The sequence below is a fragment of the Nerophis ophidion genome, linkage group LG12 (genome assembly GCF_033978795.1).
Source record: "Nerophis ophidion isolate RoL-2023_Sa linkage group LG12, RoL_Noph_v1.0, whole genome shotgun sequence".
NCBI lineage: Eukaryota > Metazoa > Chordata > Actinopteri > Syngnathiformes > Syngnathidae > Nerophis > Nerophis ophidion.
In genome coordinates this window covers 20,971,616-20,997,749 of record NC_084622.1, presented here as the reverse complement: position 1 = coordinate 20,997,749, position 26,134 = coordinate 20,971,616, and the positions used below count along the sequence as shown (strand labels likewise).

The 26,134-nt window shown below is 41.3% G+C and overlaps 1 protein-coding gene across 1 annotated transcript in view; it reads right to left on the bottom strand.

Moving 5' to 3' along the window:
- Positions 1 to 1,267: 1,267 nt before the first annotated feature.
- The window catches only part of sf3b3 (splicing factor 3b, subunit 3), a 53,841-nt gene continuing 28,974 nt past the window's right edge, over positions 1,268 to 26,134 (bottom strand). The window contains 11 exon segments of the mRNA XM_061917068.1: positions 1,268 to 2,063; positions 3,873 to 3,977; positions 4,416 to 4,559; positions 12,839 to 12,937; positions 13,288 to 13,500; positions 13,787 to 13,912; positions 21,840 to 21,996; positions 23,720 to 23,925; positions 24,255 to 24,429; positions 24,589 to 24,743; positions 24,855 to 24,977. Coding sequence (XP_061773052.1) covers positions 1,923 to 2,063; positions 3,873 to 3,977; positions 4,416 to 4,559; positions 12,839 to 12,937; positions 13,288 to 13,500; positions 13,787 to 13,912; positions 21,840 to 21,996; positions 23,720 to 23,925; positions 24,255 to 24,429; positions 24,589 to 24,743; positions 24,855 to 24,977 — 1,644 coding nt within the window. The 3' untranslated portion in view covers positions 1,268 to 1,922.

The window sequence follows — 26,134 nt, the reverse complement described above, 5'->3', positions numbered from 1 at the left end:
ATCAACAAAGTATTGAGCAAAGGCTGTGAATACTTATGTATAGAAGCATTTAAGTCTCACCTTAAAACTCATTTGTATACTCTAGCCTTTAAATAGACCCCCCGTTTTAGACCAGTTGATCTGCCGTTTCTTTTCTTTTTCATCTCTGTCCCACTGTGGAGGGGGGCAGGTCCGGTGGCCATGGATGAAGTACCGCTCGTCCAGAGTCGGAACCCAGGATGGACCGTTTGCCTGTGTATCGGCTGGGGACGTCTCTGCGCTGCTGTTCCGCCTCCGCTTGGGATGGTTTCCTGTTGGCTCCAATATGGACGGGACTCTCACTACTGTGTTGGATCCACTTTGGACTGGACTCTCACGGTTGTGTTGGATCCACTATGGATTGAACTTTCACAGTATCATGTTAGACCCGCTCGACATCCATTGCTTTTGTCCTCTCCAAGGTTCTCATAGTCATCATTGTCACCGACGTCCCACTGGGTGTGAGTTTTCCTTGCCCTTATGTGGGCCTACCGAGGATGTCGTAGTGGTTTGTGTTGTGGTTTGTGCAGCCCTTTGAGACACTAGTGATTCAGGGCTATATAAGTAAACATTGATTGATTGATTTTCACCTCTGTCCCACTGTGGAGGGGATCCGGTCCGGTGGCCATGGATGAAGATCCGCTCGTCCAGAGTCGGGACCCAGGATGGACCGTTTGCCTGTGTATCAGCTGGGGATGTCTCTGCACTGCTGATCTGCCTCCGCTTGGGATGGTTTCCTGTTGGCTCCACTATGGACGGGACTCTCGCTACTGTGTTGGATCCACTATGGGTTGAACTTTCACAGTATCATGTTAGACCCACTCGACATCCATTGCTTTTGGTACCCTAGGGAGGGAGGATTGCCCACATATGCGGTCCTCTCCAAGGTTTCTCATAGTCACTGTCACCGACGTCCCACTGGGTGTGAGTTTTCTTTGCACTTATGTGGGCTCTACCGAGGATGTCGTTGTGGTTTGTGCATCCCTCTGAGACACAAGTGATTTAGGGCTATATAAATAAACATTGATTGATAAGTGACTTCTTTTTATTTTTTAATAAATTTACAAAAAGCTCTAAATGTTTTCACATTTTTATAGGATTTTGTGTGTAGAATTTTGAGGAATCAATTCTGTTTTGGAATAAAGCTTTAACACAACGTGTAAAGAGTGAATCGCTGTGAGTTATTTCCGAATGCACTGTTTTCGACAATAGAAGCGTTTGGTTGTTCATCAGGGACAGGTAGCACAGATAACATTTTGTCACGTAGAAAACTTTATTTACAATACAGACTGCTATCCCACACAAAATGGTCTGTTTCTACAGGAAATTGCTGTAACTGCTTGTGGCTGAGGTGGGGATTTCACAGAAATGACAAAAACAACTCACTTTCAACTTTGGGTGTACAGCCCCCGACCTTGTTTAGTCTGTATAACCGCTGCTTAATGTCACATCATACAGCAACACTCCTTTGAGCGGAGGAGGTGACAAACAAGTAGGGCGGTTATTTTCCATTCATCCTAATGCTGTGATTATAATTTATCCAAACTAAAACACTTACCTCCCAAAATAGGCTGAGATCAAAACAAATGGCGATGAGCCTCTTGTTGGCATGTAAAAGTCTGTACATTGTGGACCAGCTGCGCTGCGCTCATTAGTGGGAGGTTAAAGTTGGCTTCCAAGAGTTGTGTAAGGGGACGCTTCACACACTGTAAACACAGGTGTTTGTGCCCTGAAATACAAGAAGACACAAATCTTCCTGCCATGTTTCAGTGTTTGGTGACTGAATCACAAACACCGGGGGTCGAAATTCACACAGACGTCTCTACAACCTAGATGAAGGGGGGCAAGGCGCCGACATGATTCATTAAAATCCAAAGGTAAAAGACGAATCTTGGGTCACGCAGTTAGAATGCATAGCGGGTACGAATGTCTTCCAGTTTCTTCGAGACCTCGGGCGGCGTCCTGTCAAGCTCCTCCGCTACGCTCTTCTGCTTGTGGGGCTCCATGCTGTTGAACTGCTCACACAGGTCTCCGTCGATCACGTTCTGTGACACCAAACAATCAATCAATCAATCCACTTTATTCATACAGCACATTTCAACAACAAATTCCAAAGTGCTGCACAACAATATTAATAACAACATTCAAATACTATCCTGAGCTCCACCAATGACTGAATAAAACAAAAAATAAAAATAAATAATAATAAATAAATACATATAAAACCTATACAAAATAAATGATTAAAAACAATTTTAGGGGTGAAACTTATTAAAACAGTAAATAAAAATCCAAATTTTAAAACACAAAGGGCAACAGAGGACCATACAACTCACGTAGTGTTAAAAGCCAGGGAATAACAATGGGTCTAGAGACAAGACTTAAAACACTCCACTGTGGGAGCAGTTCGAATATGGAGGGGCAGAGTGTTCCAGAGCTTAGGGCCGACCACAGAGAAGGCCCTGTCTCCCCTACTTTTAAGTCTGGTCTTCTCCCGTCGTAAGGCAAAACCTAGTAACTAACTTCTAGCTGATTTTGAGAAAACAAAGGAAAACCAATCTATCTTGATGCTGTCTTACAAAGATTTACAAAGTCATCAAACGTATAGATGTTTTCTTGAGCTTTCATTTTCTTGCCGATTGAGCCATGGATTGAATCTGCTCTCATGAACCACACTGTGCCCTTTCTCCAGATATTTAATCACAATCTCGGGTGGGCCAAATTCTGCATTGGCACATTGGGCAAGAGCCGTGTACAGCGTCCAGTTTTTATTTTGACCCCCACAGTTATCTGCCCAAAAGAGTATGCAAGGGGAAGAATCAAGAACAATACATTTAATGAAGGTGCTTGCAACGTCCTGGGCCAATCTTCCAAATATCCCCTTGTGCCATAATATCACATAATCAGGTTGACCGTCGGCCCCCATTCGTGCAAATGTCTCATTAAAGAAAATAAGGCGACTGACAAAGAACCTCCGATTGGTCCATTGAGATACTAGGTTTTTCTGTTGTATCTACGCGGTTATGTGGTAGTTGCTAGGTCCTGCCATGCACGTAACAGCTTACTTACGGAACAAATTACAATATCGCATACACTAGTGTAAAGCATAACACCTAGGAACTCCAAAATTATTATCAGCTCAGTTTTGACCAAAATTGAGTTACTGGGTTTTGCCTTTGGACGAGAGTCTTGGGCACCACGAGCTGGAGCTGGCTCTCGGACCTCAGAGCGTGCGCAGGATTGTGAGTTTGGATGAGGTCCGGGATATAATGAGGGGCCAGTCCATGTACAGCTTTAAAAACAAAGAGCAATGTTTTAAAATCAATTCTAAAATGAACAGGACACCAGTGCTAACTCTCAAGGATTGGGGTTATATGCTAGCGTTTCCTGGCCCCCGTTAAGTCGTGCTGCCGCCTTCTGGACTAACTGCAGCGGGAGAGAGCTTTTTGGCTAATGCCAGCATAAAATAAATTGCAGTAGTCCAGGAGACTTGAAATAAAAGCATGCACGACTTGTTCAAAAAGGTTAAAAGATAAAAACGATTTTACCTTCGCTAAAATTCAAAGATGATAAAAACACTAACCTACCCGACGGAAGCACTCGGGTAGGTTAGCAAGGAAAAATGAATCTGAGTCTCTTGCATTGTAAAGTTCACATGACTGTACTGACTCCCCTATCCTCAACAAATCCTGGCGTTCATACACTAGAAGTGAGTGGATGGTCCTCAAAATAAATGTCAAAATAACCACAAAAGTAGTGCTCAGAGACAAGCAGCGAGCCAGACAAACCGGCGCCATCTTGAATCATTTCTCATGATTCAGCCAGAGGATGTTTGACACACGTCGCAAGCTAACCTTGACTGGGAAGTAGTAGGACCTAAAGCTGAGATGGTCTCTGCCGCCCATCGGGGGGAACTCCGAGCGCATGTGCATCTCCAAATGTTGGAAAAAGTCATGGTCCTGGACAAAGAAACCAACACCAATCAATTATAGGCTGCAACAAGAGTAAGAAGCATTTCATTTATCGTACATTTTTGTGGCCACGTTCATTTGATAAAAATCCAATCTGATATGAGGAACAATAAAGCCACAAAAAAGCTCTTTGATGGGTGACACTTTTAGCATATTTTCCAAGATGCTGAGGCACTCGTTTCAAAAATGTATCATAGAAAAAAATGTTTTATTTCCTTTTTCCTCACAGGGTTTTCTTCCTGTCACTCACACACCAGTGACCTGGAGATGCAGTTGGAAAAGTATTGCAAAAAAGTCTGTCAAAGGCTGTTAAGTTGTCAAACACGAGTAAAACATTTTAGTGATATTTTTTATTTATGTCAATTTTGTTGTCTTCATATTGATTTCATTCAACCTGTTCATACCAAAACGGCAATAGAAAATTACCTCATGTGAAGTAAAGGGGACCAGAATGCCGATCCCTCCAGACAGGGTGGTGTAGACCAGGGACTCAGAACCTCCAGGGATCAGTGTGGTTTTCTGCAGCGACAGTATGGTTTCCCCTACATGGTAGTTGACGATCACGTCCGCCTGGAAAACACACCGAGGTTTATTGTGCTGACTCGTCAGTGGTGCAGCAGTGAGTCATTCTGGGTTTGCATTAGTTTTCTATTGCAGGCGGTCAACACAACAAAAATGGGGTCAGTGTGGAAAATGCGGCAAGTAGATAACGTGTCACAGTCTGACAAAAACATGTATTGCCACCATTGACCTGAAAGTGACATCCGTTCCTCTTCAGTGTGAACCACAAATGTCAGAATCACATCCGCCCGATGTGTCATTTCATGTGGGTCATGAAAACATGAACATTTGTGGGCTTTACTTCACAAATGTGTTTAAATGCCAAATTTAACAGAATTAAACAAGTTTCGTTTGATTGTTTTACTTAAAAAAGGTTTAAGAGAAATGTGTCCCTACAGCCTGTTTATGAGTACCAAATGTGAAATACAAAAATCGTTTTTTTTCCTCCCTTGTTTGCAATCATTGACTTTCCTCTCCTGCGATGAGGTGGCGACTTGTCCAGGGTGTACGCCTTCTGCCTGATTGTAGCTAAGATAGGCGCCAGCGCCCCCCGCGACCCCAAAAAGGGAATAAGCGGTAGAAAATGGATGAATGGATGGACTTTCCTCTCTCCCCCAGCTTTCAATGAGCATAAAAACATTTTACCTTATACGTTTTAAAGTCATGGCCTGCTCAACAAAATCAAAATATGTAATTTTTTTAATTACATTTTTGATGTATATTGCTTTAAGGCCTAACATAAATCGGTGTCACTACAGCTGCTGGTAAAAGTAGTTAACTACCGTATTTTTCGGATTATAAATCGCTCCGAAGTATACATCACACCGGCCGAAAATGCATAAGAAGGAAAAAAACATACATACGTCGCACTGGAGTATAAGTCGCATTGTTGGGGGCAATTTATTCGATAAAATCCTACACCAAGTATAGACAATTGAAAGGCAATTTAAAAGAAATAAAGAATAGTGAACAACATGCTTAATAAGTGTACGTTATATGAGGCATAAATAACCAACTGAGAAGGTGCCTGCTATGTTAACCTAACATATTATGGTAAGAGTCATTCAAATAACTATAAAATATAGAACATGCTTTACCTTTACCAAACAATCTGTCACTCCTAATCCATAAATCCGATTAAATCTTCCTCAATGTCGCTTCTTAACAACTCTGCCAACTCCAAAGGTATGCGCCGCTTCCTCTTGTCGTTTTCTGCTGCATATTTCACTACGTCCAGGTTGTAATCTGCAGTACATGATTTCCTTTTCGTTGCCATTTTTGTTCAGCCCTTCTCAGTTTTTATAAGTTACCGCCAATGAGGAAATGATCCATTTTAATAGCTAAGGCAGTAGCATATAGCAGTTAGCATTCAATGAGGGGCGGCATGGCGTAGTGGGTAGAGCGGCCGTGCCAGAAACCTGAGGGTTTCTGGCACATCGCTGCATAATCGCTGCCGTTGTGTCCTTGGGCAGGACACTTCACCCTTGCCCCCGGTGCCGCTCACACTGGTGAATGAATGATTAGTGGTGGTCGGAGGGACCGTAGGCGCAAACTGGCAGCCACGCTTCAGTCAGTCTACCCCAGGGCAGCTGTGGCTACTGATGTAGCTTACCACCACCAGGTGTGAATGAATGATGGGTTCCCACTTCACTATGAGCGCTTTGAGTATCTAACAATAGAAAAGCGTGATATAAATCTAATCCATTATTACTATTATTATTATTACCCACAATGCACTTCTGCCATGACCCGCCCCCGCCGAATTCTTATTAGTTGACGTGTGTGTGAGACGATTGCTGACATTTTCCTCGTCTCTTCCGCGAATGAGATAAATAATATTTGATATTTTACGGTAATGGGTTAATAATTTCACACATAAGGCGCTCCGGAGTATATGTCGCACCCCCAACCAAACTATGAAAAAAACTGCAATTTATAGTCAGTCCAAAAAATACGGTAATCTAGTCACATGGTTAAAACATTATTTTTAAGTGAATACTTGGTGTGGACCAACCTTACCCAAACTCTGCCTCCAGCGCTCCCCGGAACCAAGCAAAATCATTGAGTTTTGTACCCACGAAAAGTCAAAACCAACTTTTCTTACCTATTGGTAATGTTTTTTGTGTATTTGGGATGCCCATAAGTCCCTTAAATGTCAAATCAAACATAAAAACACAGCAGAGATATTTATAAAACTCTTGCCGTCTTCTAAACAAATATTTTGGAATTTAAGACTTTTGTGATGCATTTTGTCTTAGTTTTGTCAACGGATATCTCCATACATGGTATAGGTTTACCGGAAATATTTTGCTGGTGGTCTGCCATTTTGATCCAGATGTAGTCACTAAGTTTCTACTTTTTCCTTGATCCTCCTGTTTTAGAGCAGAATGGATTCTACAGGCACATGCATCCTCCACTGTTGCCATTTCTAGTACAAAGTAGCGCATAGTTTTAACTTATGTGTCAGTAGACCCCCTATGGAAGTGAACAAGCAGTTTGGAATTTAAGACTTTAGTGACGCATTTACAATAAGGCTGACAGGGGAGAAGACATAGTCAAAGGGAGCTTAGCCTGGAAGAGGACGTTGGCACGTAAAGGAGACTGCCCACAAAACGGTATGTACTGTCATAAAGAGGCTTGCAGATTGTCTTTAAAAGAAAATCCATGCAACAATTGGACCAAAGCACCGCCATTCCATGTTATGGAAGAGTTTACATGTATACATATGCCAAACACAAAGGGCCGAGATGGTTTTCAAAGCCAGAACATCATGAGGCAGATATGCTAATAACTAAACCAGGACATCAAATATTATTTAATTATCTACAATAGTGCTGGACGATTGTGGCAACAATAATAATCAATTGATTGATATTGAAATTACGATCAATAACATTTGAAAATCATGATTGATTCTACCACCAAAATTCTACTTTAAATCAAATTTAAAAGAACAGATATCAGTTAGTAACAAATATTTTTACAAACAAGTAAAATAACAGCAATACATTTACGCAATTAACAATATGTATAAAAAAATTAATTGTTTTTATTTCATTTTTTTTTTACGATTTACACTAACCGTATTTTTTGGAATATAAGTCACAGTTTTTTTCATAGTTTGGCCGGGGGTGTGAAATTATTAACACGTTACCGTATAATATCAAATGTTATTTAGCTCATTCACGTAAGAGACTAGACGTATAAGATTTCATTGGATTTAGCAATTAGGAGTGACAGATTGTTTGGTAAAGGTATAGCATATTCTATATGTTATAGTTATTTGAATGACTCTTACCATAATATGTTACGTTAACATATCAGTTGGTTATTTATGCGTCATAACGTACACTTCTTCAGCCTGTTGGTCACTATTCTTTATTTATTTAAAATTACCTTTGAAATGTCTATTCTTGGTGTTGGGTTTTATCAAATAAATTTCCCCCAAAAATGCGACTTATGCTCCAGTGCGACTTATGTGTGTTTTCCCTTCTTTATTATGCATTTTTGGCAGGTGCAACTTATACTCCGGAGCGACTTATACGCCGAAAAATACGGTACTTTACCACCACAATGTGTGCTTTTTGTGTGATTTAAAGTTGGGGTAGTACAGTGTGCTGCTGTACCAGGCTTGACGAGTAGGGAGACTACTTCAGGGTGTTAAAAAAAGAGCTAACCTCTTAAGTTGATCTTACATCGATAATGTTGCTCACACCTCGCAAGCAGATGATTTGAGTTGTAAGTGTATGGATTGTTCTTGCGAGCTTTAGCTTAGTCGGTATTTCAAGTGGTCGTCTTGACTAAGTTTGGTTCAGGGAGGGGAGGTTGATTATTTTTGGGATGAATGTATTATTTTAGTAAAAAATTGTTCCTTTTCCTTACAATGATAGCATTTCATTCACATTTATGTCAGTTCCGTGACTTTTGTGCGTTAAACAGTGGATTACATTTTATTGGCCAATTCGCAGTTATGTTAACGCAAAAAGCATTTTACTATACTTTATTTGTTGAGTGTAATGATTATTGATTAGGCATATTAGCGCTCTGTCAAATACAAAGTAGCATCAATGTGTGAATGTTAAGTGAATGAATGATGGCTTCTCAGTGTCATGCCCACTGAGTCACTAGAAAAAAAAACACTGTATGAATCTCCTTTATTACTAAACTAAATACTCAATATCATGCCACTTATGTCTCAACAAACTGCCCGTTTAGTCTAAATTCTAATTGATCATCTTGTACTCTGAAAAGAAATATCCTAAGTCTGACTGTAGACTATTTGTAGTGTATCTGGTGCTTTCTAATTGAAGTGTGACAAAATATAGAACCACGGTTTCCCACACATTCACAATTACAAAAATAAAAAAAATTATAAAATGAATAAATAAAAAAATAAATAAATAAAAAATTATTAGTAAAAACTTAACATGGGAACACGATTGCTGCTAGACTAGCCATAATTGTGCTTGTTTTTTGAAAGTGACAAAAGCAGATATACTTTTCAAAGTGTCAGGTAAAGAGTTCCATAGTTGTGGTCCTTTTATTGAAAAGGCAGTCTGGGCAAAAGATGTTCTACGGAATGAAATCCTTCCATGAAATCTCCACTCTTTGTCCATCTCCAGTCGGCAGGACTATGTGCTGACTATTGTCTGACTCCACATGCAGCCTGCTTGGCATGCTAAAGTAGCGCTGCACGGGTTGGTGGAATGGCTTCATGAGGCCTATGTTTCCAAGCGAACATTTCCAGTCTGGCATCAACAACACATGCAACTGTACTGGACCTGTCATACATAGTCACCACAAACTTCTCGAGGACTTTCAGATCCTCATCACCTACTCTTGGTGGGTACTTGTTGTTTGTACCAGTTGACCATATCTGCAAGTCTGAATATTGCAGGTGCCTCGGAACTTAATTTCGTCTCCACTATGTCTTTTGTTACGCTTCATGGTCGTGGCATGTCTCAGTTCTCATGCTGGAAAGGAGCTTTACACCTTTCCTGCTGTTCGGCTACCTGTCCCAAACTGTAGTCGAGTAGAGCACAGGAGACGTTCCCTCCAGGACCGATGTTTTCGACGGGGCTAACACCCTTTACTTTACCCGACAAAGGGTCTGCTAAACTCCGCTTTTGGGTCGGCATGACAAAGCCTCCGATTCGTGACAATTTGGTGGCTTTATTGTTATTTCTGCAAGACACAAATGGACACATTTGCCAGTCGCCACTACTGCTGCATGCATGCTACCGCCCGCCCTCCCAACTCTTCCACTCACGCAACACACAGTCATTAAAAGAGCACACACACATACTCTACTCTCATAACTAGTGTGGTTGCGAAGTCTTTCCGTCTTGCCATGAATTCTCTGCATGGAATGAGAAAAGAACCTGATATCTTGATATCTCAACTCAATAACAAAAAGGTGTCTTTAGCTTTGTTGGTTTTAATGTAGACCAGTGGTTCTTAACCAGGGTTCGATCGATCTTTAGGGGTTCGCCGGAGGTCAAAACACACCCGACTTAACGTTTAATTACAAACTTCTCCCTATCGGCGTATTACGGATACGGCAACAGCTGACTGATTTGCAGGTGTGTAATTTGTTTCCAGTTTATGCACCGTGTTGGTTTTGTTGTTTGAACAAGGTTATGTTCATCCACAATTAATTTTGTGAACCAGTAAAAAAAACATGCTAACACTTTAGTATGGGGAACATATTCACCATTAAAGGCCTACTGAAACCCACTACTAGCGACCACGCAGTCTGATAGTTTATACATCAATGATGAAATATTAACATTGCAACACATGCCAATACGGCCTTTTTAGTTTACTAAATTGCAATTTTAAATTTCCCAGGACTTTTTTCTTGAAAATGTCACGTAATGATGACGTGTATGTGTGACGTCACGGGCTGTTATGAATATGAGCGCTGCGTACACACACAGCTAAAAGTAGTCTGCTCTAACGGCATACTTATACAGTATTTTGGACATCTGTGTTGCTGAATCTTTTGCAATTTGTTCAATTAATATTGGAGAAGTCAAAGTAGAAAGGCGGAGTTGGGAAGCTTTAGCCTTTATCCACACAAACACACGGTGATTCCTTGTTTAAAATTCACGGAGGTGAAACTTTAGTATGGATCACAATGGACATGGATCCCGACCGAATGTCAACCAGCAGGTTTCGGTGAGAAAATTGTGGTTAAAAAGTCGCCTCTTACTGGATATCAGCTGAGCTTGTGCCGCCCGTACAGCTGCCGTCGACTTCCCCGAGACACTGTTTCACCCGGCTGTGGACGTACACTTCCGACTATCAGGTACTGTTAAACTCACTAAAACACTAGCAACACAATAGAAAGATAAGGGATTTCCCAGAATTATCCTAGTAAATGTCTCTAAAAACATATGAATCCGTCTCAATGCAATCTGATTGCAATCACGTTGTTTTTTTTTTTAACTTCCATCCATCCATTTCCTACCGCTTATTCCCTTTTGGGGTCGCTGGCACCTATCTCAGCTACAATCGGGCGGAAGGCAGGGTACACCCTGGACAAGTCGCCACCTTGTTTTTTTTTTTTTCTAGTCCGTCGCTATCAAACACGAATCTTTCATCCTCGCTCAAATTAATGGCGAAATTGTCGTTTTCTGGTCCGAATAGCTGTTTTTGTTGGAGGCTCCCATTAAAATCAATGTGAATATATGAGGAGCTCTCAACATGTGACGTCATCGTCTGCGACTTCCGGTAGAGGCAGGGCTTTTCCCCAGTTGCGAACTTTATTGTGGATGTTCTCTACTAAATCCTTTCAGCAAAATTATGGCAATATCGCGAAATGATCAAGTATGACACATAGAATAGACCTGCTATCCCCGTTTAAATAAGAAAATCTCATTTCAGTAGGCCTTTAATATAGGTGCTTATTAACATGCAAAATAGTAACATATTGGCTCTTAACTAGTCATTAAGTTCTTATTAATGCCTTATTTGGCATGGCCTTATTATAACCCTAACCCTCTAACCCTGACCCTAACCCAAACCAAATAACTCTAAATAAAGTCTTTATCACTTAAAATATGTTCCCCTAGTGTCCAAATAACTCTAAATTAAGTCTTTGTTACTTAGAACAGTGGTTCTCAAATGGGGGTACGCCTACCCCTGGGGGTACTTGAAGGTATGCCAAGGGGTACGTGAGATTTTTTTTCAAATATTCTAAAAAATAGCAACAATTCAAAATCCTTTATAAATATATTTATTGAATAATACTTCAACAAAAAGTGAATGTAAGTTCATAAACTCTGAAAAGAAATGCAACAATGCAATATTCAGTGTTGACAGCCAGATTTTTTGTGGACATGTTCCATAAATATTGATGTTAAAGATTTCTTTTTTTGTGAAGAAATGTTTAGAATTAAGTTCATGAATCCAGATGGATCTCTATTACAATCCCCAAAGAGGGCACTTTAAGTTGATGATTACTTCTATGTGTAGAAATCTATTTATAATTCACTTGTTTATTTTTCAACAAGTTCTTAGTTATTTTTATATCTTTTTTTCCAAATAGTTAAAAAAAGACCACTACAAATGAGCAATTTTTGCATTGTTATACAATTCAATAAATCGGAAAATGATGACATAGTACTATATTTTACTTGTTTATCTCTTTTTTTCCAACCAAAAATGCTTTGCTCTGATTAGGGGGTACTTGAATTTAAAAAATGTTCACAGGGGGTACATCACTGAAAAAAGGTTGAAAACCACAGACTTAGAATATGTTCCCCATACTAAAGTGTTACCAAAAACATAGAACTTTGTCTTAAATTTGAAAAAAAAAAAATATATATATATATATTATTTTTCACTAACTAAGTGTTCGGTAAATGCACATATGAAACTGGTGGGGTTCGGTATCTCCAACAAGGTTAAGAACCACTGATGTAGACAGTGCGGCAATATCCTGACACTTTCAATGTGTTGGTTTGATTAATTGCTTCCCAAACTACTGTGTAGTGTTCAATAGCTTATACACCAATGCTGTCTCGTGTCTCAAATCTGCAACTATTTTCAAATCTACTAAAATTTTTATTTTATTTTTTTATTACCTTGATCGTACTTACTTTTTTGAAAAGAGTAGTGTCTAAGGTGTATATGTGCCAATTTTGGTGCGTGCATCGCCATTGAACATATACTCTGAAACAATGTTATCTGCACCACTATGCCTGGAACAAAGCGGGACAAGGACTTTGCTCAGAGATGGCAACCGAGTGAAAACATTACTTCACTGAGTTAAAGATTCTCACCTTCTGTGAGGCTCCGTTAAGAAGACCTCTGTCCCACAAGGCTTTGTTCCCCGTTGGATCTTCATCCACATCATCGCTTGTGTTGGGAGGAAGCCGCACCTGTTATAATCACAAATGACATATTCAATCTTTTATTTATTCATGTTGTGTGTGAGGGTGGATAGAAAAAAAAAAGTGCATAGCATAATCTAACAATGTTGCATTGCTCTCCATGTTGCATGCAGAGGAGGCTGTCAGCTCCTCTGGCGGGAGAAAAAAAATTCAGGCCGATGTTCCAACAATATTGCGTGCAAATTTATGTTTTGTTTTTCTACCACTGACATCTTTGAATCAAATAATATTGCAGCCACATTTTCTACACAGTCAGCAGTAGGGAAGTGATGTGGGGAGTTAACAGATTGCAAAAATTAGATGTGATGTTTTTGGAAAGGTCCCATCGCAGTACTCACAATGGTTATGTTCCCAAACTTGTCAGCGGAGGCCATAGTGTCGAAGTCCAATAAACAGGCTGTTGTAACCCAGCGGGGACACGTGTCATCAGCAAAGATGATGAGCTGGTTCTCGTTGCGCCGGTATCGGACCCAGAACAAACTCTCTTGAACGTCCGAGACTATTACACGCTGGCCAATGGTGTGGATGCCAGTTACCAGATTTGGAACATGCTGAGGACAAGGAAAAAGGAAAAAAGTAACATCCCGTAGATGACTTTATTAAGTCGAATTATACACAATTTACATAAATGCTAAAATAGCTAGCAATTGACTGTCGTATATAGAACGCATTTTTTAATTCATTTTTATTATTTATTTGTTGGAAAAATGTGATGTAATAACTTTTTCTGAAAATGTTCGTATAGTATTAGTACTAAAAAAAAAAAGGTTTAGCTAAAGCTGCATCGTGAGTTTGATCTAACAGCTAACTGCGGGCCAAAAAAGCAAATTACTGTACCTTGTTCTCACACTTGCGGAGCAGTTTCTTTTTGCCCATGTCGTAGATTCTCAGTAGTTTTCCAACTCCCACTAGGGCACGTCCTTGGAATGGAGCAATTGCCAAAGGCACATCCTCTACTGGCGTCTGTCAGAAAGATGACAAAAATAAGATACAAACAAGAATTTGAGACGGATGGCAATACTAAAACTAGTCATATCAAAATGAATTAATGGTACCATGTGGATTTGATGTTTGTTAGTGACACTTATTTTGCAGTACAAACGTACCCCAGAATGTTGTGGCATAGACTATACCTCAGTAAGACAAATGTCAATGTTTCAGTGAACAGGAGAATTAGTTTCAGTTTAAAAATAAAGCTGAATTGTATATCAACTAGGGGTGTAACGGTACACAAAAATTTCGGTTCGGTACGTACCTCAGTTCTGAGGTCACGGTTCGGTTCATTTTCGGTACAGTAAGAAATCAACAAAATATAAATTTTTTGATTATTTAACAAATTGGCAAAATCTTCCACCAAAAATATTTTTCTTAGTGGAATATTTGATGTGAAGTAATCGGAAACTTGGATAGGTCAATAATTCATAACATTGATTTTGATTCAATATTTAATTTTGAGCAATGACAGTTTGAAAGAAAAAAAAACAGCTTTCTTTTATTAGTCAACGATGCAACTTTTTCTAAATTACTTTTAAGCTTTTTATTTCACTTTTGTTTATGTTTTTGTTTATTTTAATATTTTTAGAATGTGCCGTGGGCCTTTAAAACATTAGCTGTGGGCCACCATTGGCCTCCGGGGTACACTTTTGACACCCCTGCTTTAGATAATAAAAAATTTAATCTGATAAATCTATGGGTAAAAAGCAGAGCCTGGCGACGCATGCGCATTTATCATAGCTCTCTCTCTGCCCCTCCCTCACAAATGTTGCAGCGCACACCACTTTTTTTTTGTTTTTAACCCCTTCTTAACCCTGTACGTACATTGACAATACACGCAACCCTAACCTAAAATGCCGGACATTCGAGGCATTTAAGAAACTCCACCTGGACAGTTCCGCAAAGAGGACATATCCCGTGAAAAGAGGAGGTATGGTCAGTCTATCATAGCCCAGTCGTTGCTAGCATGCGGTGTGTTGTTTATGTGATTGATTGAAACTTTTAATAGTAGATTGCACAGTACAGTACATATTCCGTACATTTGACCACTAAATGGTAACACCCGAATAAGTTTTTCAACTTGTTTAAGTCGGGGTCCACGTAAATCAATTAATGGTGCCTCAGTGTGCATTGTTTACACAACGTGCGCACGGTGCGCTACTTAATATGTCCGTGTCGTTTGGTACACCTCCGAAGCGAACCGAAACCCCCAATGATTGTCACACACATACTAGATTTGGCGAAATTATTCTCTGCATTTGGCCCATCACCCTTGATCACTCCCTGGGAGGTGAGGGGAGCGGTGGGCAGCTGAGGTGCCGCGCCTGGGAATCATTTATGTTGATTTAACCCCCAATTCCAACCCTTAATGTTGAGTGCCATGCAGGCGCATCTGGTAGCAAATGAAGAATTAATTGCCAAGAAAAACAGCAGAGGATCCATCGTCTGGTGGTGGTTTGACTTCAACCGGGAATATGTCGAAAAGACAACTTTAATTTGTCAAGTGTGGGGCAGAAGCGTTGCTACCTAAAGTAGCATTACTGCTAACATGTAACATCATTTGAAAAGTCACCCGCTAGAGAATTAAGAGTGCTTGAAACTGCATGTCAACATCTCTGTTCGGTGCCACATCCACAAAATGCCGAAGCAACAATTTCCAAATCAACACCGTATGAAAAAAAAAAATCAACAACAAAAGGAGCTAATGTCCGCAGTAACCTACCATATTGCAAAGGACCAATCATGCACTTTCTGTTTTGGAAATTACATGAATGTTTGTGCCACTGCTTAATAACTGCTTAATAAATACAGTTTTGGTCAATTGACATTGTTATTTCCTTCTCTGCATGAAAGTTTAAAATGAGCATATATTAATGCAGTAAGAACAATAATGTTTTAAGGTAGGTACATAGAATCATAATACTAGTGTGATTATATGTATAAAGTGGTCATTCAAGGCTAAGGCAAAATATCGAGATATATATCGTGTATGACCTAAAAATAGAGATATAAAAAAAAGGCCATTTCGCCCAGCCCTACTTCCAAAAATCACCCACAATTTTTCATATACATTCCGTAACCTGTATGCACAACACAATGCGATTGGACACCAATCTGCACTGGAATAGGATAGGTCTTTATTGTCATTGCACAAGTAAATTAAGTCTTTATTGTCATTGACAGAAATACATGACCATATTACAGTATCTGTAAAGTATTTGACCAAATGTCATGTTTTATTTGTACACAGCTAGCTCGACAATGTATGTAGTTTCAAAAACAGGCATGGTGTGCTGGGTAGATTATTATAGATATTTAAGTGACTCACTCGATTGACAGTTGTCTGTCTGTTCCAGCTGGCCGGGGAAGTTTTTTCGAGGTGAATTTAAAACCTCTTAAAGCCCAAGCTCCTTCCACAGATTTTCTATGGGGTTGAGGTCTGGAGACTGGCTAGGCCAATCCAGGACTTTCAAAATCGTCTAATGGAGCCACTTCTTCGTTGCCCGGGCGGTGTGTTTGGGATCATTTCCATGCTGGAAGACCCAGCCACGTTTCATCTTCAAAGCTCTCACTGATGGAAGGAGGTTTTAACTCAAAATCTCACAATACATGGCCCCATTCATTCTTTCCTTAACACGGATCAATCGCCCTGTCCCCTTAGCAGAAAAACAGCCCCAAAGCATGATGTTTCCACCCCCATGCTTCACAGTAGGTATGATTATCTAAGATGGCGCCCCCCCGTGGCTGACGTCTTTGCGTCGTCCTCCCGACAACATTTAAATTTTGTATATATTTTACTACTAATTTGCATCCTAAATGCAAAGTTTTTGCACGCAACAGTGAGATATAACAGAGATGCACTTCTGGACATCGGAAAAGCTCACCATGATCTAACTTATAGTCTGACGGACTTCAACTTTCTTCTACGACGAGAGCCAGCTAACCACCAAACAACAACAACAAGGCGGCAACGTGGCAAGAGAGCGGGGCTACATGCTAGGCTAAAGGCTACACAACCACCACTGCCTCGCCTGCTGCTAGCTAACGTGCGCTCGCTCGACAACAAGCTGGATGAGATGAGAACCAGGATTACATCCCAGCGTGAACTGAGAGAATGCTCTGATCTTATTTTCACGAAATCCTGGCTTTCGGACAGCATCCCAGACTCTGCTATCCAGCTAGCAACGCACTCAGTCTACCTAAGAAAGGCGAGAGGCGGCGGCGTCTGTGTTTACGTGAGTAACCGCTGGTGCTCGGACGTATAGGTGGTTGAAAGACACTGCTAGGACAACATTGAGTTTATGATGGTGAAATGCAGACCTTTTTACCTGCCAAGGGAGTTCAGTGCAGTGTTTATACTGTCTGTGTACATCCCGCCACGGGCGGACTCCCCAACAGCACTGAAGCCGCTGCATGACGTCATCAGTAAACAAGAGACCGCGCACCCCGATGCTGCGTTCACGGTAGCTGGGGATTTTAACCACCGCAACCTAAAGAGTTTCCTCCCGAAATACCATCAATATGTGAACTTTCCTACGAGGGAAAAAAACTCTCTGGACCAAGTATACTGCAACGTAAGTGGAGCCTACAAGGCTGTACCCAGACCACACTTTGGACTATCTGATCACATCTCAGCTTTTCTATATCCAGCGTACAGACAGCGGCTCAAGCAAGCCCCCCCAATGAGAAAAACTGTTTAAGTGTGGAATGAAGACACTGAACTAATGTTTCAGGACTGCTTTTGGAGTACAGACTGTGGGACATGTTCAAAACTGCTGCTGAGAGGGATGATGGTACTGTGGACATTGAGGAATATGCTTCCAGTGTAACTAGCTACATCAGCACATGTGTGGAAAACATTGTTCCCACAAAACAAAACAAGATACACCCAAATTAAAAACCCTGCATTAACTGTGATGTTCGGTCCAAGCTACATGCACGCTCCACTGCATTTGTCTCAAAGAAGGCCAGATATGACCTGCGTAAATCCATCAGCGAGGCTAAGGGACAATACAGACAAAAGCTGGAGGGATTCTACTCTACCACAGATTCCCGGCGCATGTGGCAAGGCCTGCAACACATCACAGACTACAAGCAGGGCAGCAGGGGGGTCACAAACAGCCAACGATCACTGCCAGATGAGCTGAATGAGTTCTACGCCCGCTTCGAGGTCCTCAACAACAACTCACAGAGAGGAGTTCTGACCACGGAGCGCACGCAAGACCCACCACTCACTGTGACAACAGCAGAGGTACGTACAGTTCTGAGGAGAACAAACCCCCGGAAGGCAGCCGGCCCAGACAACATCGCTGGCCAGGCCCTCAGGGTGTGTTCATCAGAGCTGGGCTGACGTACTTGCTGACATATACAACTTGTCACTAGCACAAGCTGTTGTGCCCACCTGCTTCAAGACCACCACCATCGTGCCCCAGCCAAAGAAAAACACTGTGACCTGTCTGAATGACTATCGCCCTGTTGCACTCACCCAAATAGTGATGAAGTGCTTCGAAAGGATAGTCATGTCACACATCAAGAAGACCATCCCAGACACACTGGACCATCTACAGTTTGCCTACCGGTAGAACCGGTCCACTGAGGATGCAGTCAACACCGTCATCCATACCACCCTCAACCACTTAGAGGGCAAGGACACCTATGCCAGGCTATTATTCATCGACTACAGCTCTGCTTTTAACACGGTCATCCCACAAAAACTCACTGCTAAACTCATCACTGTTGGTCTGACACCACTTCTCTGTGACTGGGTCCTGAACTTTCTCACAAACCGGCCCCAGTCAGTCAGAATCAGCAACCAGACATCAGGCACAAAGGTTCTAAGCACAGGGACCCCCCAAGGCTGCGTGCTGAGCCCCCTACTGTACACAGTCTTCACACACGACTGCGTGTCGTCCCAAAACAACACCAGTATCATCAAGTTTGCAGATGATACTACGGTCGTCAGACTGATCACCGGGGGAGCTGAGGCAGCGTTCAGAAAGGAGGTAGCGGAACTGGTGGCCTGGTATCAGGATAATAATCTCTCCTTGAACACAGACATGACCAAGGAGATGATTATTGACCCACGGAGAAGGAGTGCACAGTACACACCTTTGTACATAGGGGGGACAAAGGTGGACACGGTGAAAACTAGGGATGTCCCGATCCGATATTGATATCGGAAATCGGTCCGATATTAGCCAAAAAAGTGAATATCGGATTTTATCGGACTGAATCTAAAAACTCCGATATAAGCGCTCCGATATAAGCTGTCCATTTTCCGCTGCAGCACTTCTATAATAGGTGACTGGTTTGATCACACTCCAAAACAGTAGGTGGCAGCAATGCCCCTTAATTAACGTTGGTGGCGGCTGCGGAAGAAGAGCGTCTCTGATCCAGCATGCACAGTCCACGTGATCACAACAACGACAACGCGTGTGCTCAGCAAAGTGTAGTGATGTCGGCTGTGTGGAAGTATTTTAACTCACAGCATGCCGAAATGCTTATCTTCTTAAAAAAAAATCTCCACATTATGCTCGGACTGCAGAAAGTGGAGGAGGAGGAGAAGGAGTAGTAAGGGTAGTCAGCACTGACTGATTATTATTTATTTTATGCTCTTGTTATTAGAGTGATATGTTTATTGTGTTTACACTATTCTTCAGTGAAGACTAAGAGTAATTACTACATTGTTTTGGGCATAGTCAGTCAGTGAAACTGGCGCTGTGAACTCTTAATTTAGAGCAGTTGGACAGTGGACAATATTGTGTTGTTTTTGTGGTTTTTGTCCCTGCCCACAGTTGTTTCCAACATATGCTGACAGTAAAAAATAACTGAAGTGAACTTGAATTGTTTGCACTTTAAAACGTTTTTTTGTTTTTTTTATTGGATTTATTTAGGTTATTTTCAGGGTCTTCTAATTTATTTTTAATTTATTCTTTTCAATTGTATAATTATGTTGGTATTAGTGGTTATTTTGCACTTTAAATATAACATTTTGTTTTTATTGGATTTGTTGAGGTAATACTCTTATGTTGAAGGTTAAAATTTATGTAACCAATTGGTTAATAATAAATGGGTCAGTTTTTCCTATACCTACTCTTGCTGACTATTGTTTTCTGTTTTAACACTACAACATCAGTAACAGTAACATCACTTTATCAAGCCTTTTCTAACATTCTACAAAACAAAATAAGGAATAAATATATGTATGATTCGTGCCTATATCATATCGTATTGATATCGGTATCGGCAAATACTCAAGGCTACAATATCGGTATCGTATCGGAAGTGAAAAAGTTGTATCGGGACATCCCTAGTGAAAACCTTTTGTGCAAATATATTTTATTAGATTTTACAGTTAAAATGACAAACAGTCACATCCACTCATACACACACACATACACACTTGAGGAGAGAGGTGCACATGAACTTTAACAACTCAAGGTTTACAGTACATACATTATTAGAAAATATACCCATATATTGTATATATATATATACATACACACACACACATATATATATCCATACATATATATATATACATATATATCCATCCATCCCTTTAAATTCCTCGGGACCCATATCAGCGAGGACCTCACCTGAGATCACAACACCCAACAAACAATAAAGAAAGCCCAAAAGCGACTGTACTTCCTAAGAATGCTGAGAAAATTTGGTATGCCGCCCAAAATTCTCAGCAACTTCTATAGAAGTACAGTTGAGAGTGTCCTTACCAGCTCAATCACGGTCTGGTATTGAAACTGCACTGCTAAGGACAGGAATGCACCCCAGCGAGTGATTAAAACTGCTCAGTACATATCAGGAGCAGCCTTCCCCTGGTGCCTATCACAGCTACAATCGGGCGTAAGGCGGGATACACCCTGGACAAGTCACCACCTCATCACAGGGCCAACACAGAAAGACAGACAACATTCACACTCACATTCACACACTAGGGCCAATTTAGTGTTGCCAATCAACCTATCCCCAGGTGTATGTCTTTGGAAGTGGGAGGAAGCCGGAGTACCCGGAAGGAACCCACGCAGTCACGAGGAGAACATGCAAACTCCACACAGAAAGATCCCGAGCCCGGGATTGAACCCTTACTACTCAGGACCTTCGTATTGTGAGGCAGACGCACTAACCCCTCTTCCACCGTGAAATGTCTTCCATTTTCTGATAATTGCTCCCACAGTTGATTTTTTCACACCAAGCTGCTTGCCTATTGTAGATTCACTCTTCCCAGTCTGGTGCAGGTCTACAATTCTTTTCCTGCTGTCTTTCGACAGCTCTTTGGTCTTGGCCATAGTGGAGTTTGGAGTCTGACTGAGGCTGAGGACAGGTGTCTTTTATACAGATAACGAGTTCAAACAGGTTCCATTAACACAGGTAACGGAGGACAAAAGAGCTTCTTAAAGAAGAAGTTACAGGTCTGTGAGAGCCAGAGATCTACCTTGTTTGAAGTGACCAAATACTTATTTTCCAGCATAATTTACAAATAAACTCTTTAAAATTCCTACAATGTGAATTCCTGGATTTTTTTTTCACATTCTGTCTCTCACAGTTAAAGTGTACCTATGATGAAAATTACAGACCTCTGTCATCATTTTAAGTGGGAGAACTTGCACAATCGGTGGCTGACTGAATACATTTTTGCCCCACTGTATACACAAACTGTTTTCTTTTTTACATATATCTATTTTTTACTTGATTCTCAAAAATTATGAATTAATTTAGAATCAGAATCCATAAAACTCATGATTTGGATGTGAATCAATTTTTTGAACACCCCCACTCCTCACCCATACATACTATGTACTTGTTTGAATCCTTTTTTACCCTGCATCGTGAAAGCTGATTCAAATCAGTCTAATAACAAATTCAAACTCAAATTTACCTTGTGCACAAACTCAAGCTTTTCTCCACCAGCAGTGAGACGATAAGTGTAGATAAAGCCACCGCCAACTGAGCGAGGGTTGAGGATCATATCTCTGGCCACACCAACCAGAACGTACCAGTCGTCTCCTGCGTTGTGGAAACGACACACTGCAACACTATGAAAGATCAGAAAAGGGGAAGATGTGACATGCACATACAGTATAAGACGGCTTAACCTAAATTTCAGTCCCTCCAGAAATTTCTAACGCCTCATCTGCACCAATTAACACAAATTCACAAAATCTCTGCAAATTATGCAGTCTTTCCTGCAGATGTTGACAGCTTTGCATCTTTTTTGTCTAGGCTTGCACAATTTTGTCCAAAAATAAAATCCTCAACACAACAGTGGAGTGGTGGTTGCGACATCATGTGGTTTGAATAAAATAGCTAAAGAAACATTATACATGTATTTAAAGTAGGGCTGTAAATTGGTTATTTTTTAAATCAGATTAATCATTCTTGAACTGTGAATAATCATGATTAATCGTAGGTTATTATTTGCTTGTACAAATAAAAGTTGCTTAAGAAAACAACCTGATATTCGGATACAAATGCAATTTTGTACTCAGAACGTCACATACTTAACTGCAAGTCGCTGAATGCTCAAACCTTGGTGACCGTAACTATAGCAACAAAAAGTTGCACATTTCGAAAGTCCATGCAACAATATTGCGAACAAGTTACGGTTGCTAATCAATGTGGTAAAGGCACTCATAAACACTTTGACCTAATGCAGCATTTAAATCTGCATTTCCTCTTCTTTAGTTTCCCAGTTGCTTAAACAAGCTTATTCACCTTTTCAGATGAAAATGCCTACTGCTTTTGTTTGTAGAACCCGACCTTAAATCGTTGTGATTACTCACTCAGGTCCAATGTTTTTCAGTAAGCAAAAATAAATTAACACTCAAGACAATTTTTGTGTAATCTGACATCACATGGACAAAGATAAAACCTTCTGGAGTAAAGTTCTGTGGTCAGACGAAACAAAAATTGATCTGGTTGGCCACAATACCCAACAATATGTTTGGAGGAGAAAAGGTGAGGCCTTTAAACCCAGGAACACCATTTCCAACGTCAAGCATGGTGGTGGTAGTATTATGCTCTGGGCCTGTTTTGCTGCCAATGGAACTGGTGCTTTAAATGGGACAATAAAAGGGAGGATAACCTCCAAATTCTTCAGGACAACCTAAAATCGTCACCCCGGAGTTTGGTCTTGGGTGCAGTTGGGTGTTCCAACCGGACAATGACCCCAAACACATGTCAAAACTGGTAAAGGAATGCTAAATCAAATAACTATTGGGATTTTAGAATGGCCTTCCCAAAGTCCTGACTTAAACGTGGACAATTTTGAAGAAACATGTCCATGTCAGAAAACCGACAAATTTAGCTGAACTGCACCAATTTTGTCAAGAGGAATGGCCAAAAATTCAAGCAGAAGCTGGCCAGAAGCTTGTGGATGGCTACCAAAAGTGCCTTATTGCAGTGAAACTTGCCAAAGGACATGTAACCAAATATTAACATTGCTGTATGTATACTTTTGACCCAGCAGATTTGCTCACATTTTCAGAAGACACATAAAAGAACCAAACTTCATGAATGTTTTTTGTGATAAACAAGTATGTGCCCCAATCACTCTCACAAAAAATAATAGTTACAGAAATTATTGGAAACTCCAAACAGCCATGACATTATGTTCTTTAAAAGTGTATGTAAACTTTTGATCCCGACTGTATACTCAACAATGACAAACAATCTGTCTTATCTGGTGTTGCTTTTATCCATTTCTCAAAGTAAGTCTATCAATCGGCATTTCCTGTCCAAAAACGAAGCAATAGTTACCTGAATGCAGCTTCATTCTGCTCTAACTGCACTTGGTCCACAGTTAAACCCTGAATGGGGTTGATTAGCCGCACCAGCGATGCCCACTGCCCAGCTCCAGCTTTTGGTGAACCAAAGATGGCTTCTGGAAGATTTTCATTGAGGAAGGCAGCTGCCATCTCAGCAGCCAGTTCTCTTTCATCTTCACCTGCAGCCTCCACCATTTCCTGAGTAGACAAGAGCAATGCAGACCAAAACGTCAAAACTATATCATGCCATATACACAAACACTGTCAAAACACTCATCTTGAGGTGATGCGGCAAGCGCACATTTATCAGAATGCTGCGAGGTAAATGGAGTTTGCATTTTCATGATCAAAATTATTTTTAGCCTGCAACATATGTGACATGGCATGAGTCTACAGACTGAGTCTTAACCTAACCTGTCGCAATGCCCGCTCTACTCCCATATAAACAAGTTTTAATTATTTCTCCAAGGGTTAACTTTAATTGCTTTCTTTGCGCCATGTACCTTAATGAAAATGATCTTTCATACCTCAGCCATCTGCTGTTTCCTTTGAGCTTTGGTCGCTTCTGTGTAGGCATTATGGTCAGTCTCAATCAGAATGAGGTGGCTGGTCTCTGGATGGATCACAAACTTCCTGGGAGTGTACTGCAAGGGAAAGGCCACCTGGTTGAAGACAGCGCCTAGTTTCTCCAAAGCCAAGATTCTATAAGACAAAGGACATAAGGGAGATCAAGGAGATGGTCAGACAGACGCAAAGCCTTCTACACTTGAGGAATACAAGGCTCTGAGCGACAGACATATGAACCAAACCAATGGTTGAAAGGAAATAATTCAATGGAACATGTAAACATCCATACTCTACCTGAGTGTGTTGGTGGAGATGGCCACAATACCTTCTGGGCATTGCTCAGAGGCGAAGCCAGAAGCATACTCGAGGGTCTCGTATGACAGTGGTGTAAGATGGAAACGAGATTGATACGAGTAGCTAAGCCATGAGCGGCTGGACATAGCCAAAACCTAATTGAGGGAAAGAAATTTAGAATCAAAATTTGGCAGCTTTAACTGATCATTCGTATTGAAAAAAACTTTGCTAATACAGAAATTTTATGGACATTTGGAACAACGTACAGCGTCCTGGCCCTGCATCTTGACTCTGAAAAGCTTGACAGGTCGTGACCCCAAGTAACGAGTTCTGGTATCTGATAGATCGCCAGTTACTGGGTCCAGCACAGTCCTCAGCAGCACACCATTCTTACATAGAAAACAAAAACAAGAGACAGTTCAATGACATGACCCAAAGTCCATGATCATTTCCGAATACAAACAAGACGAAATTGATGCACAGGACTCATATTTGAGAAAATTGTTAAAGGCCTGGTCATGTCTTCTATTGCTTGTATTCCGTCACGTGACTTCTTCCCGGAAGTGAAACCAAGTGGTGGTCAACCAAGCCAAAATGGCTGTTGTACAGCAAGTTGCGCACAAACTATCTGCGTACAAAAGAGGCTTGAATCTTTCCGTAAAAAGCAGATACGAGGAAAAAAATGTATCCATGCAATAGAATAGATCCCTATACTTTATGAAAAAAAAGATTTGTCGAGTTATACCAAGGATTACATGCCGGTCTCGTATTCAGACATACCAAACAATTGTGCTGCAGATGCCATTCTACATGAAAAAAAAGATGGCTGGGTCAAGGACAATGGCTGAGAAAGGCAATTGGTATCAAGGCTCACCGGAATAAATATGCATTGTTTTTGCTCGATAAGGTTCCATCCATCCATCCATCATCCTCCGCTTATCCGAGGTCGGGTCGCGGGGGCAACAGCCTAAGCAGGGAAACCCAGACTTCCCTCTCCCCAGCCACTTCGTCTAGCTCTTCCCGGGGGATCCCGAGGCGTTCCCATGGCAGCCGGGAGACATAGTCTTCCCAACGTGTCCTGGGTCTTCCCCGTGGCCTCCTACTGGTTGGACGTGCCCTAAACACCTCCCTAGGGAGGCGTTCGGGTGGCATCCTGACCAGATGCCCGAACCACCTCATCTGGCTCCTCTCCATGTGAAGGAGCAGCGGCTTTACTTTGAGTTCCTCCCGGATGGCAGAGCTTCTCACCCTATCTCTAAGGGAGAGCCCCGCCACACGGCGGTGGAAACTCATTTCTGCCGCTTGTACCCGTGATCTTATCCTTTCGGTCATGACCCAAAGCTCATGACCATAGGTGAGGATGGGAACGTAGATCGACCGGTAAATTGAGAGCTTTGCCTTCCGGCTCAGCTCCTTCTTCACCACAACGGATCGGTACAACGTCCGCATTACTGAAGATGCCGCACCGATCCGCCTGTCGATCTCACGATCCACTCTTCCCTCACTCGTGAACAAGACTCCTAGGTACTTGAACTCCTCCACTTGG